Source organism: Microtus ochrogaster, unplaced genomic scaffold (assembly GCF_000317375.1).
Source record: "Microtus ochrogaster isolate Prairie Vole_2 unplaced genomic scaffold, MicOch1.0 UNK3, whole genome shotgun sequence".
Taxonomy (NCBI): Eukaryota; Metazoa; Chordata; class Mammalia; order Rodentia; family Cricetidae; genus Microtus; species Microtus ochrogaster.
Genome location: NW_004949101.1, coordinates 15,421,468 through 15,435,193, shown reverse-complemented (window position 1 = coordinate 15,435,193; position 13,726 = coordinate 15,421,468). Strand labels below are relative to the sequence as shown.

Below are 13,726 nucleotides of genomic sequence, written 5' to 3'. Positions count from 1 at the left end.
TTCAGTAATGTAGCAGGATGTGAGATTAACTAAAAAAAATCAGTAGCCCAGCCGGGCGGTGGTGGCACATGCCTTTAATCCCAGTACTTGGGAGAAGGCGGGCGGAGCTCTGTGAGGACGAGGCCAGCCTGGTCTACAAGAGCTAGTTCCAGGACAGGAACCAAAAAGCTACGGAGGAACCCTGTCTTGAAAATCAAAAAAAAAAAAAAATGCTGTCTTCATTTGTTCAGTCATTCCATGAACATCTGAATACCAGTCATATGCCAGGCTCTAGATACAGCATTGGTGTGTGTTCTTCCTCTGCTTTTTTTAGAGATGGTATCTGTGTGTAGCCTAAGCCAGCCTTGAACTTAGAGCAATCCTTTTTTATCCTTTCCAGGTGGTGTTAGAGGCTTGTACAACCATGCCTGACTTACTTTCTTTTTAAATTTGTATTTATAGATAATCAACTAAACATAGTAATGTATTTTATTATGTTTTCATATGTGCATACAATATATTTTCATTACTCACCCCTTATTGCCCTCTCTTCCTTCCCACTTCACTGATTCCTTTCCTCTTCCCATATTTATTTTCTGAACTTAAATCTTAAAGAGTTACAAATACACCATGAGTTATCTTGGTACTGAATTATTACTGACATTCTTTGGTAGACTTCTGAGATCATCTTGGTAGAGTTACTCCTCTCTCGGATTTTTTTCTAGGTTCATTGTTCCCATTTCGTGTGTCATCTGTAATGATATTATGGCCTATATGTTTGGCTTTTTCTTTGGTCGGACCCCGCTCATTAAGGTAAGTGGGTCACCTTGATATGGGTTGTCCCACTGGGTAGTGCTTTCTGTATGGCTTGTCAGTGGATTAGAGAAGAAATCTTGTTGGTGTGTATCTACTCTAGTGCTGTCTTTTGTCACTCCGGGGATATGTAAGAGAGAAAAAAAAGCCCAAAGAGAAATAGGCAAATACTTATTTCCAAAAATCTACCAAATAAAATATTTTTATGTAGACATACTTTTGGGGCTCTGGTCTTTGATTATTATTACTGATGTATATTTTTATAATACAATAAATGTATAAGTCACTAATGGACTAGAAAGAAAACTAATCTGAAAAACATGGGATAGGAAACAAGGAAAACATTTTTGGAGAGAATTTTGAAAGTGATATGATTAATTGAAGAGGGTTTTTATGTAGAAATACTTCTTGTTTGTATGGTTTTGAGATGGTCTTGCTGTGTATGGCTAGTCTAGAACTCACTGTGTAGACCAGGCTGGCTTCAAAGAGATCCTCCTGCCTCTGCCTCCTTAGACCTGTGATTAAAGGTTTGTGCCATCACACCTGGCTGGAAATACTTTTCCTAAGTAACCAAGCACCAAACTGAAGTTACAGACTTATCCTTTGCTGACAGTGTGTTTCTGTCTGCAGCTCTCTCCGAAGAAGACCTGGGAAGGCTTCATTGGGGGCTTCTTTGCCACTGTGGTGTTTGGCCTTCTGGTAGGTGATAAATACTGTCTGGATGGGGAGGGGACAGGGCCTGACACTGTCTTCAGAGGCCTGTGCAGGAGTGGAGAATATGTCTTCCCAAACCAGAGACTCTTTCCTGCCCAGTGCTGACCTTGCTCAAAAGAACAAGTTTTGTAACTGGCATGGCAGCTTCCAGTTTTCAGGTTGTTGTGTAGGGCCCATGCATACCCTATATGTCCTCTTATGCCCAGGCACCAGGTATTAAACTAAGACTGGGGTGGCGACTGGCAGCTTGGATTAAGGGGTGAGGTAAGAAGTGTTGCTTCCTCTCAAGGTTTTCTTCTGCATATGGCTTGTCCAGGAGTATAATCTTCTAACCCTTTGAAGACACCGTTCCCTGCTGCTGATTCTCAGTCCTTCCCTTTTCTAATGTTGCCTGCCTGTCACTGCACCCTCCCCACCACATCCCTACCATGACTTTTCTGTAGCACTGACTTTAGAGATTCTTAGCACAATGGGGGCAGGGCTCCATAGGTGGGAAGAATTGTCTTACAGCTCTTTGCTCAGATCTTTCCTGGGTCTTTTTTTTCAAGGTTAGTGTTTGGACATATATGTGTGTGTCCCCAGTGAGACATATGAACCTTTTTGCTTAACAATTCAGGTAAAATATACATGTAGTGAAACACAAACTTTTCTTTGAGCCCATGGCATCCAGTGAGCAAGGTGGGAGGAACTCTGAGAATCATTGTGCTGGCCATGCAGGCTGGATGTCCACAGCTGATGTTCCTGCTTGCCCCTCTGCTCTGTAGTAATAGGGAGCTGCAGGGCTGCGTCCCCAGCACCCCGGCCGCCTGCTAGCTTATGCCCTGAAATAATTACACGGACACTGTATTCTTTTAATCACTGCTTGGCCCATTTCTATCTAGCCTCTTCTAGGCTAACTCTCGCACCTGGACTAGCCCATCTCTAATCTGCTGTAGCCCACAAGGTGGCTTACCAGGAAGATTCTAGCCTACGTCCATCCTGGGTCGGAGCTTCATCGCATGTGTCTGCCCGGGAGCGGGCAGCATGGCGTCTCTGCTCCAGAGAGCAGAGCTGTCAGTCTGAGCTCACTTCCTCTTCCTCCCAGCATTCTGTTCTGTTTACTCCTCCCACCTATGTTCTAAACTATGAGGGCCAGCCAAGCAGTTTCTTTATTTTTTTAACCAATGACCTTCCTCCATCACTGCTCTCCATCCCTAGCTCTCCTATGTGATGTCTGGGTACAGATGCTTCGTCTGTCCTGTGGAATACAACAATGACACCAACAGCTTCACGGTGGACTGTGAGCCGTCTGACCTCTTCCGCCTGCAGGAGTACAACATCCCTGGAGTGCTCCAATCGATAGTTGGCTGGGTATGTGCCACTTACATACTGGGTGGCTGCAGGGAGGGGTTCCCTCCAGAGATGCTAGCTTCCCCTCCTCCCAGAACTCTGAGCTCTGGATCAGGATCGGGATAGAGGGGACCTTTCCCCAACTTCATGTCACTTAGAGGAGTGGTTCTCTTATTGTGTGGGTTCCTAGAGGACCCTGAGATCTCTGTGAAGTCCTGGCTGCTTTCTAAATAATATGTGCCTCTTTCTCTGGGTTGACATCTTCTTATGATACAGAATTAGTGGTGAAAATTTGTGACATTTGGGTATGAGTTAAAACTACAGTCCTGCCTGGACTAGCTCCTGATTGCTTGCTTCATGCTATACCTTCCTGGCAAATGTAGACAAGACAGTTGCTCTTGTGTATGCCCTTGATGGAATTCTAAAATTAGTAACTTCATTAAAATATTTCCGATCCTCGACACCATTTTAATATTCTCTGTACTGAAATGGAAAATACACAGAAAGTATTTCTGCCAAATGCTGAAGCATAGTGTGTTCCAAGGAAAGAAAGACGTACAGTTGTGTAAGTTGTGAGCTCAACTAGCTGCTCAGTTCTTAGTATAGAGTTTTTATTTGAAAGACTTGGGTATAATGAGACATTTTTCTTGAGAAGAATTAAGCCTGTCACTTCAAAGAAAATGACTGATAGTTGTTACAATGACAAAAATCCACATTTCAGGTAAAAATGAGAATTTTGAAAACATGCACCTGTCATTGTGAACATGGTAGCTTTCTGGCACTTCAAAGCTGTCTGACCTCACATGACAGAATGTGCCCACATTTGCATAATAGTTGCATAACAGTGACCTGGTGTTTCTTAGATGATCGGTGTATGGTGTTCATAGTCATGTTTGGGTAAAAGATCCATCTGCAGTACATTGTAGACCAATGGATTTATGTGAAGAAGCACAAAAATTTATTAGGAAGACTTCATATTCCACACTGTACCTAACTTTTCTTCTGGCTTTTGTTTTTGTAAGGCAGGATCTCACTATGAACTTGGAATCCTTCTGCCTCCTTGTGAGTGCTGGGATTGTAGGTGTGTGCCACCACCTGGCTCTCAGATATTTTTCTTCTCTTCGTGTGTGTGGTTGCATGAATGTATGTATATTTTTAGGTGTTTATATACATACATATGTGTGTGGAGGCCTAAGGTTGATGACAGAAATCTTTTTCAATTGTTCTTCTACCTTATTCTTTTGAGGCAGGGCTTCTTGAGTAAATCATGAACTTAGCACTATGCTTTCTTGCTAGCCAGCTTATTCTGGGATCCTCTTCAGAGTCTGGAGTTACAGCTGGCAGCCATGCACACCCAACATTTCCATGAGTTCTGGGGCTCTGAACTCTGGTCCTCTTGTTTGTAGGGCAAGTACTTTAACTAGTGAGCATCTCCCCAGCCTGCCCCTAAGCTTTAAGAAACTATGCCTGTCAAGTTCTGGTGAAAGAATGCCCACAATTCTCTGAGAAGACTGCTAAAATACACATCTTTTTAAAATTATATTCTCTGTAAGGCTAAGACTGGATTTCCTTATATATTGCCTGCAAAACAGCATAGGAAGTTGATTACTTGTTTGTTTGAGACAAGTTCTTATGTAGTATAGACTGGCCCTAAACTCTCTGTAGCTAATGATACCTTTGAACTCCTTATCCTACTGCTTCTGCCTTCCCAGTGCTGGGATTATAGGCATGTACCACTACTCCAGGCCAGAATATCTTACTATCTACTATCGGGCCATATGTTAGAAACTTTAACTAAAAACAAGGACCAATCTTTTTTTCCCCCCCAGGTTAATTTCTTTTATATGTATGAGGGTTTTGCATTTAGGGCTGTATGTGTGTGCAGTGCCAGTGGAGGCCAGAAGAGGGTGAGAGATCTGTTGTGGAATTTTTGATCACACCATGAACCCTGAGATTATGTTAATTAAATAAAATCAACATTGAGTGAAGAGGCTGAGCCAGCAACTAGTTGACAGGAAGTAGTGGTAGAGAGTGAGAGAGAGTCAGGAAGACAAATAGAGAAACACAGGAAGTAGTGGTAGAAAGTGAGAGAGAATCAGGAAGACGAATAGAGAAACACACAGGAAGTAGTGGTAGAGAGTGAGAGTCAGGAAGACGAATAGAGAAACACACAGGAAGCAGTAGAGAAGGATTTTGACTTTGGCAGCCTTTTTGGTTTGAGACTAGAAGAGAAGCTCTCTCTTTTTTGAAGTTGGCTGAAGAGGAGGGTCAGTTGGTTGGTTGCTCCTCAACTTCTCTGAGGTAGCAGGTTTTCATCTCAGCATCTGACTCCAGAGTCTTTATTGATAAAATCATAAGATTGAGATTTAGTTTGAAAATAAAACAGATCTCCTTGAACTAGAGTTATGGGTGGTTGTAGAACCACCATGTGTTCTAGAAACTGAACCCAGGTTTTGCAGAAGCAGCAGGTGCTCTTAACCACTGAACCATCTCTCTAGCCCTTCAGTCTTCTGATTAATTGAAAAAGAGAGAACTAGTTTTATTAACTTGTTCCAATAATTGTAAAAAGCCAGACTTGCCCATTGCTTGACTTGAATTTCACTTATTCTCTTCAGAAAACAGTGAGGATGTACCCTTTCCAGATCCACAGCATCGCTCTCTCCACCTTTGCCTCTCTCATCGGTCCCTTTGGAGGATTCTTCGCAAGTGGATTCAAACGAGCCTTTAAAATCAAAGTAGGGAAACGCTCCTCTCTATCCCTCACCCCTCACTTCCTGTTGCCCATCCACGTTCCCTTCTCTGCCCTGCTCCGTCAGCATTTACCACTCCACCATACCAGTTTATGTATCTTGGCACTTAATGTCTGCTCTTCTTGACCCATGTGCTGGACTTGGAGGTCAGTAAGTGAAAGTAAAAGTCAGTTTTTAGTTTGTTAGTTTCTTTCAACAAAAGAACATTTTGAATTTTAGTTGTATTCTGTGACTTCCTGAGCATTTGGTTCTATACCTCTTTTCATCACCTTGTCTACCCAGCAGGGCTCTGTTATGGGGTGGATCTTTTAGTCTGGGATTTGGTTGTTGTCAGGCCAGGCTCACCCTTCTTTTCTCTGCTCCAACAGGACTTTGCCAATACCATCCCTGGTCACGGAGGCATCATGGATCGCTTTGACTGCCAGTACCTGATGGCCACCTTTGTCAATGTGTACATTGCCAGCTTTATCAGGTGCGGTTCCCTCCACCCGAACCACATGAGTGGATTTCTTTTTTTGTTTTTGTTTTTCTCAAGACAGGGTTTCTCTGTGTAGCCTGGCTGTTCTCTCCATAGACCAGGCTGGTCTCAAACTCGGAGATCAGAGTGCTGAGATTAAAGGTGTGCGCCACCATGCCTGACTGGACTTTTTAAGTATGATGATGTCCTCAAATTAGTCTCTTAATTTCAGTGAAATTCATCCTAAGTTTGAATGTGGTTTTTAGTTGTTAATGTTTATGGATTGTCTGAGGTCCGCCCCCCTCTACTAATAGTGAATTTACAGATCAGAGTTTCACTTGGATAACTGGGCCAGCAGAGTGACCTCCCCTGCTCAGTCATGCTTCTTGTTCTGTTGTAGGGGCCCAAACCCGAGCAAACTGATTCAGCAGTTTCTGACGTTGCGGCCGGATCAGCAGCTCCACATCTTCAACACACTCAAGACTCACCTGACTGACAAGGGGATTCTGACCTCTGCCTTGGAAGACGAGTAGTGTCCACCCAGGGCCAGGAGAGCCGGAGCAGGACTGAATGAGAGGGGCAGGTCACCACGGCCAGCCCAAATGCTGTGACTTAGATAATGAAAAGCTAGAACTCACTGTCTTTTTTTCCCGCCCTTTTAAATTTGTGAGTTTTGTTTTTTAAAAATCTGTATATACAGTCTGTTTATAGTGTGGGCTGTGAGTAAGTTATAGCTTTGAGTTGCAAAGAAGTCACAGGGAAGAACCATTTGGGTTTCTTAAGTACAGGTATTGAACAACATGAAAGACAGTGTTGCCCAGCTCAGGGTCTGCTGGTGGTTCTAACCCCCACCCATCTAGTTTCTGGGCTGTCTGAGAGGTCATCCATTCATCTGTGTCTAATAGTAGAAAGACTCTCCTACCTGGCACAGCTTCATGGCCTCATTGCTTTTGCTTAACACCTTTCACTGGGGCTTCTGCAGGCATCCCTTGTCTGGGAGCAGTGGAGGGCCGCCCTCTGTAGAACAGAGGTGGGAGGCTTACTGATCAGATAAGCTTCTTGTCCAAGCCAAAATCCTGCAGAGGGCACAGGAGCTTTGCTCCTAGTTTGTGTTCACCATACAGACTGAAAGAAGATTTCAGGCTTCATTTTTCTAGAAAGCGAGAAGAATTGATGAAGCCTGGAAAGAGAACCCCACACTGTAGTATTTCAGGTATATGCAGTAGAATGCACTGTCAAGCCTTCCCTGCCACGCAGGCTCCGAGGACTTCTGGAGGAGGTCCTCCAGACTGTTTCTTTCAGAGCTGAGGCCCTCACGTTTGTGCTATGGGTTTGCTGCTCTGAGTTCGTCTGGGGACTCATGAGGGGTGGGGAGCAGAGGGCTTTGGTTCACATACCCCTTGCCTGGAAGCCCACTTGTGTTGCTGCTGTGTTGTGTACATAGTACTCTTGAGGTGAACGTGTGTCTGTGTGTTTATCTGGACTTCTTCACAGAATCCCTGAGTCCTGCTTTTTTACTACGGCAAGGCTAATCTTCTCAAGGCTCATTGTACACTTCTTATGAAATGTGACCAGTGTAGATGTAGTTTATATGTTACTGGGGACCTCTTGCTGTTGTTTGTGTAAGCTGTGATTGTTCTTTTCCTTCCTAAGCATAAGCTGAAATTGAAAAGTCGAGAGGCTGGTTCTTTGTCAGGCCCAGGAGCAGGTGGCAGAGAAAGAACTTGTCCCAAGCATGTCAACACCATGGCCACGGTGTCCCCACTGCTGAGGAGGGCGCCATGACTTGCTTTAAGCACATTGGTCTGTGCCAGTTTGTTTTCAGATTAGCCTTTCTATCTCCTCCAATAAACAGACAGCTCTCAGAGTGTCTGTCATGCGCTACCATGCGCCTCACATGGGAATAGGGGTGGAACGGCTTTTTGGCTCTGAGCTTCGACGTCCACGTCAGCCTTGTGGCTTTTCTTTCTCAGCTCCCAGGGCTGCATTGAACCCCCTGATGCCTTGGGTTTGGGTTGTGTGGCCTTGGCTGGGAAGCTTTGCTCTCAGGGTTCTGCTTTTCTGACTTACCCTGGAAGTTCACCAGTTCTGTAACTCTCCAGAGAAGTTCCTGTCACTAGAGGCCCCTGTTGCTATTGAGTCATGTCTTGGGCACCCAAAAAAGGAAATACACTCAGGTGCATTTTACAAATGCTCTTAGGATGAGTCAGTGTCTTCTTAAGATTTTCAGTGGTATTTAGGAAGGAGACTGTACTTTTCTGACTGAAAAATGACCTTGGATCACCAGACTAGATAGAGAAGGCACTCCAGTCCCCAGCAGCCAAGACTCACTCTTGAGCAGCAGCAGTAGAGGCTTGAGGAAGTGGTTGCTGGTGCCGAAAACACTGAAAGTCGGTGCTCACTGGAGCTGCCAGCCAGAGGTCTGTATTCTTTTCTGAGTTCCTGGGAAACAGGAGACTTTCCAGTCAAGTAGCCAGGAGAGCAGTGCCACCGTGTGTCTGTACAGCATGTTGTTTGTCCCATTAAGTAGGCAGGATCCGAGAGACTACTTTTTAACACGCACCGTGCAGGTCTCAGTGGCTCACATAACTTGCTTTACACTCATTTTGTCAGAAATAAAATTTTTGTGCCTTCCCTTGTCATGAATTTAGTGTTTGTCACTTTCATGCATGGCTTTATATTTCCACTTTGTGTGATTGTAAGTATTGTGCAGTTTTAATTTAGAGGGTTTTGTTTTTCTGTTTTTATGCCATCTGTTCCTAGCAGCCTTCTGAGGCCCCTCGAATGAGAGCCAGGGGGTGAACCAGAATACTGTATCTCACAGTTTGTTCGCAGGATGGGAATGTCTAGTCCTTGGCGTCCCCACACCTGAAGTTCTTCAGTGTTCCTTCTCCTAGGTCCTGGGGGCCTGAGAAAGGCCTGAGCCAGTGCTTAGCTGACTATTAGCTTATAACCAGTGATAGTGGGGTCGCAGAACCCAGGCTGACAGACAGAACAAGCCATGGTGGCTCCCTGGTGAGTTTGTTCACGAATGTTCCCAGGAAATGGGGCCTGCCCTTTGTGTGTTATTCCCACCCTCTTAACCACCTCAGTGTGAAAACAAAGTTCATGTTTGTATCATACTTCTGAAAGTGAAGTCCTGTGAGGAAATTGGAGAGTGTACACACACACACATACACACACATACACACACACACAGCCTGTTTCACAATCTCAGCCTTTTAGTGTGTGCTTTATAACCACATTTAAAATGTATTTATTCCTAATGTACTGTAGTAAACATGAACTGGTCTTCAGAGATATTAAATCTAACATGTAATCTTATATAGGTGGACTGTGAAACTATTTTTATGATATTTCAGAAGACTCAACAAAGACCTTCTGGGCTAATTGCTGGATTGGCAAGAGCCAGATTTGAATGTGTCCCTGAGTTTACCGAGTCCATGGCAAGCTGAGGTCAGTCCCTGTTAAGGAGCTGGGTGGAGAAGTGATGTAAGGACTTAGGACAGGGTATCTCACACACAAGACTGTATGGCAGTCACTTTTCTTGTGAAGTCAGCCTGAGGTAGATCTCCAGGGGAGACTTTTCCTCACTCCCAAAGTGGACTAACATAGCTAAAGCTTCTTGTTAGGAACATCTGAGGCCATGTTGTCCTTGTCTCTCAGAGTATTTCGTGTCTGTGCCCACTGTTCCTGCTCACTGGCTCATGTGGGAAGAGGTGGTTTTTCTTGCCCAGGTCAGGATGAGGAGGGAGACCTGAGTGAGGGTGGCAGGGTAGCTCTGACACAAGGTAGTCAGCTATGGGTGGACTCTCTCTGGAGCACAGAGTACAGAGGGTGCCCAGAAGGAACTGTCAGCTTCCGAAGAGGGGAGGCCAATTCTTGGGCAGCGCTTCAGACTCTCCCTTGTCTTGGGCAAATGAAACTTCGTTTCCCTGTTAACACACTAGTCAGCTGCTCAGCATCCTGTTTGTAAAGAGATTATTAGCATCCACTTCCTGATTCAGTTTCCCTGGTTGAGGGGGGCCTTATGGAGGGTGCTGGGGTTTGGATCAAGTGGTAGAGGAGGGTCCTTATTTCAGGGCTTTGCTAGGTCCATCTGCAGCATCCTAGATAGGTCCTCACTCACGCTATTCCAGGGTGAGTCCATTCCTAGCTGTTGACAGGTTCTGTTAGAATGTGGCTCACCTTCTGCCTCCTCTAGCCTTCCTCTCTTCAAGTTGACTGGCAGGGACCCTACATGGGCCCTGGGTGGAGACTGTTACCGTTGGGTTGCTGCTTCACTGGGCAGGCCACACTGTTGTTTTCAAAGGTCAAAAGACCGCGATGTTGGGGGTAGTTTAGAGGTGTGCTTTATATGCTGAAGTGTTGGGGTTTTAGGACATGGGATGGTTTTGAGAATAGAAGGGCAGAATATGCAACAACTAGAGTTTGATGACTAGTGGTCTTCAAATCCATTGGCTGTCTGAAGACTCTGTCCACACCCTTCCTCTTCGTCAGCGCCTATCTGCCCGGCTCTTTATCTTATTCTCCAGCTGGCGAAGTGCAGCAGTGTGTTATTAACAATTGCAAACGTATAGTGCTTAATATGCGCCAGGCACAGTGCTAAGGGTTTGCATGCGTTATCTCCTTTACTCCAAAGGACGCTCTGGCTAGGTGTTCTCCCATCTTAAGGATGGGAAAACTGAAGCTCTGGGTTAGAAATGAGAACAATGTGAAGAAGACGGACCTGAGGCTCAGACAGCCTCCATCTGGCCAGGTTCCAGGCTGCTGGCAGTCTTCACTTCCAAGCAGCTGGCTTGAGGATGCTTGTGAGGATTTCCTGAGCTAATGCATGTGGTTAGCAAGGTGCCTGGCACATAGTCAGCACTCAATAAACAGTAGTTGCTTTTTTTATTCTGTTTAAACTGAGCTCAATGAGTGGTTCGGCCCACACTGATGGGCTGATGGGTATTCAGCTCCCATGTTCCCACTGCCTGCACACAGTTTGCTGTTTGTGTCCTATAAAGTGACCACACTGTCCTTCCAAGAGGAGCACTTCAGCTGTCCAGTGGGAAGAGCCCTATGCAGCAGCTTGCTGTTTCCCATGGTATCGAAGCCACCTTGGCTGAGGGACAATGTGAGGCTGCTTCCTCTTTTCCTGTGGCTGAGATTGCTCACAGGAAGACTATTTGCTCTGACCTGGGGGTGCCTCACCCTAGGCAGCAAGGGCCTGTCTTGCTCTGAACCCCACTTTCTCTAACCAAGGCCTGCACTCTTGTACAGTGCAGGAATCCATGGTTCTCTCTACAGGTGTGTATTTCAGGAATAGACAGGATAGAGAAAACAATCCTGCTGCTGAGTACACCAGCCTGAAGCCTAAAAGCCCTGCCTGTGCTCTTGACACCACAAGCGTTCCACCCTGCATTTCTTTCTTAAAAGAACAGATTACAGCAGGTGACCATTGAGGCCAGGTGATGTGTTTCTGTCTGTTCTAGATTAACAAAGGATCCCATACACATAATTATTAATCATGAATGGAGAAATGTTTAATCAGTTTTCTGAATGGACATGGGGAATTGGGGAAGGAGAGAGAGACAGAGAGAGTGTGTATGTGGGTGTGTGTCTTGGACAAGCCTTCCCTTTGATTGAATGGCATTGGCTAACATGACCCCGGAGCTTCTCAGACCACGTGAGTAGGAACTTTGGTTCTGACTGTGGAGTATCCCAGGGTGTTGATGGGACCTGCAGGCCTGTTGCTAGAATCCAGAGACTGGAGTTCCTCTTGCTCTTCTGGACTTGTGTTTGCCGGCCCTGACCCCTCCTCCTTCACTGTGCCATCTGATGAACCAGGCAGTCCTTTATCTGGAGAGAGAAGTCCAGTGCTGACAGAGGTCCCGGGGCACTGCTTTCCTAGACCATGGCCATGCCCAGTTCTAGCTCTTGAAGGACTTTGAACGAGTACAGCATCAGAAGGACTTGCCACATGGCCATCTGCCCCAAGGGAAATTTTTAGGTGTTAACCTTCTTAGCCACCTCTGCCCCCTTACTAGAATTCCTTTCTCACCCGTTAGGTTTGTGTGTTGGTTTTTCTGGCTTTTCTCAAAGGAACACTGATGTAGAGAAGGGGTAAGAGTGTTTTGCAGTGAGCTGAATGTGCATACGTGTTTGAGTTCTTTGTATGAGGTTTTTCTCATTTCTTGGTTTCTGTCTTGGGACAACACTGAGCAGGTGTCAAAGGCTGAATAACAAAGCGGTAACAGAGTGGAGGCAGGGGAACCATTAAGACCCTGGGAGGCAGCAACTCTTTGTCCAGTTTAGGGACTCCGGAGAAGTCACAGGTGCAGCAGCAGGACCGAGAGCAGGGGACGGGGTGGGAGTCACACAACCAAAGGTAGACTCAGGTCAGTTCAGTGCTCCTTGGTGGCTGTAGATGTCAGAAATCACCTCAGAAAATCTATCCTGGGATTCTTAGGCTCATTGGCCCCTTCTAGAGTCTGAGCTGAAGTTAACACTTTTCCTAACAGCAGTGGGGATCACAGTGGCAGACGGCACAGAGCACCCTAGTTTCCTAGCCTTTTTCATTATGTGGCGGGACCTGCTGAATCCAGTTTTCCTACACTGCCTGGCCGCTTTCCTGTCCTCAGACGGGGGCCTAGGACACAGCACTTGGCTGTGTGGCATCCATGTGACAATCCTTAGTTCTCTTAGATAGATACGTGCGTGTGTGTGTATGTTCCTGTTGGGTAACTTCTCTAAGCCAGGCTTTACTAAATCAGTGTTCTCACCATGCCCTGCCCTTCTCTCTGCACTTAGGATTGTATAGAACACATGTAGATTCTTCTCAGTGCAGTGTAAGAATGTGATATATTGTATATTGGAAAGTATTTACCTTATTTATATACCTGAATGTTCCTATTAAACAAATAAACATATCTTAAATTCTAGATTGTGTGTGGTTTTTGATGGGAGAAGCCCTTTAAAAATTACTTTATGCATATGGATGTTTTGCCTCTGTGTGTGTGTGTGTGTGTGTGTGTGTGTGTACCACACATGTGTCTGTTACCTACAGAAGCCAAAAGAAGACAGATCCCCACCACTGAAATTACAGATGGCTTTGGATTACTATATGGGGGCTGGGAATCAAACCTGGGTTCTCTAGAAGAGCAGTCAGTGCTCTTAATCTCTGAGCCATTTCTTTCTTCCCAAGAGGTTGGCTTCTGTGTTTTGTTTTTAAGACAGTCTTACTAAAAGCCTAGGCCGACATTGAATGTAATACCTCTCACCTCTGCCTCTGAATGCAGGGGTCACATACATCACTGCCTGTATGTGTGTGATACGCTTGCATGTGTGAGCGTGTGTGTGGAGGCCCCCAGGTTGATGTTGTGTGTCTTCCTCTCCTTGTTTGCACTCTACCTTATATACTGAGACAAGGTCTCACGCTGAACCCATTGCTCAGCTTTTCGATAGTTTGGTGGGTTCCCTGTCTTTGCTTCCTAGAGTATGGGATTACAGGCAGGCTGTCATGCCCATTGAATTTTTATTCTGGGGATCTTCACTCAGGTTTATACAGCAAGCATTTTACTTGCTGAGCCATTTCCCCTCAATACTGGGGGAGTGTTTTTTTGGTGTTGATTTTTTTAATATATTAAAATTTTAAAATTAGATTCATTCATTTTTTTTTTATGGGTGGGTGTTTCCCCTC

The 13,726-nt window shown here is 45.4% G+C and overlaps 1 protein-coding gene across 2 annotated transcripts in view; it reads left to right on the top strand.

Moving 5' to 3' along the window:
• Positions 1-12,968, top strand: part of Cds2 (CDP-diacylglycerol synthase 2) — a 48,928-nt gene extending 35,960 nt beyond the window's left edge. For both annotated transcript variants that reach the window (XM_005365561.3, XM_013353176.2), the window contains exons 8-13: positions 705-792; positions 1,423-1,491; positions 2,704-2,856; positions 5,451-5,570; positions 5,954-6,057; positions 6,443-12,968. In XM_005365561.3, the coding sequence (XP_005365618.1) occupies positions 705-792; positions 1,423-1,491; positions 2,704-2,856; positions 5,451-5,570; positions 5,954-6,057; positions 6,443-6,575 (667 nt within the window). In that variant the 3' untranslated portion in view covers positions 6,576-12,968. The remainder of the gene's footprint in view (positions 1-704; positions 793-1,422; positions 1,492-2,703; positions 2,857-5,450; positions 5,571-5,953; positions 6,058-6,442) is intronic.
• The last annotated feature ends 758 nt before the right edge of the window (positions 12,969-13,726 follow it).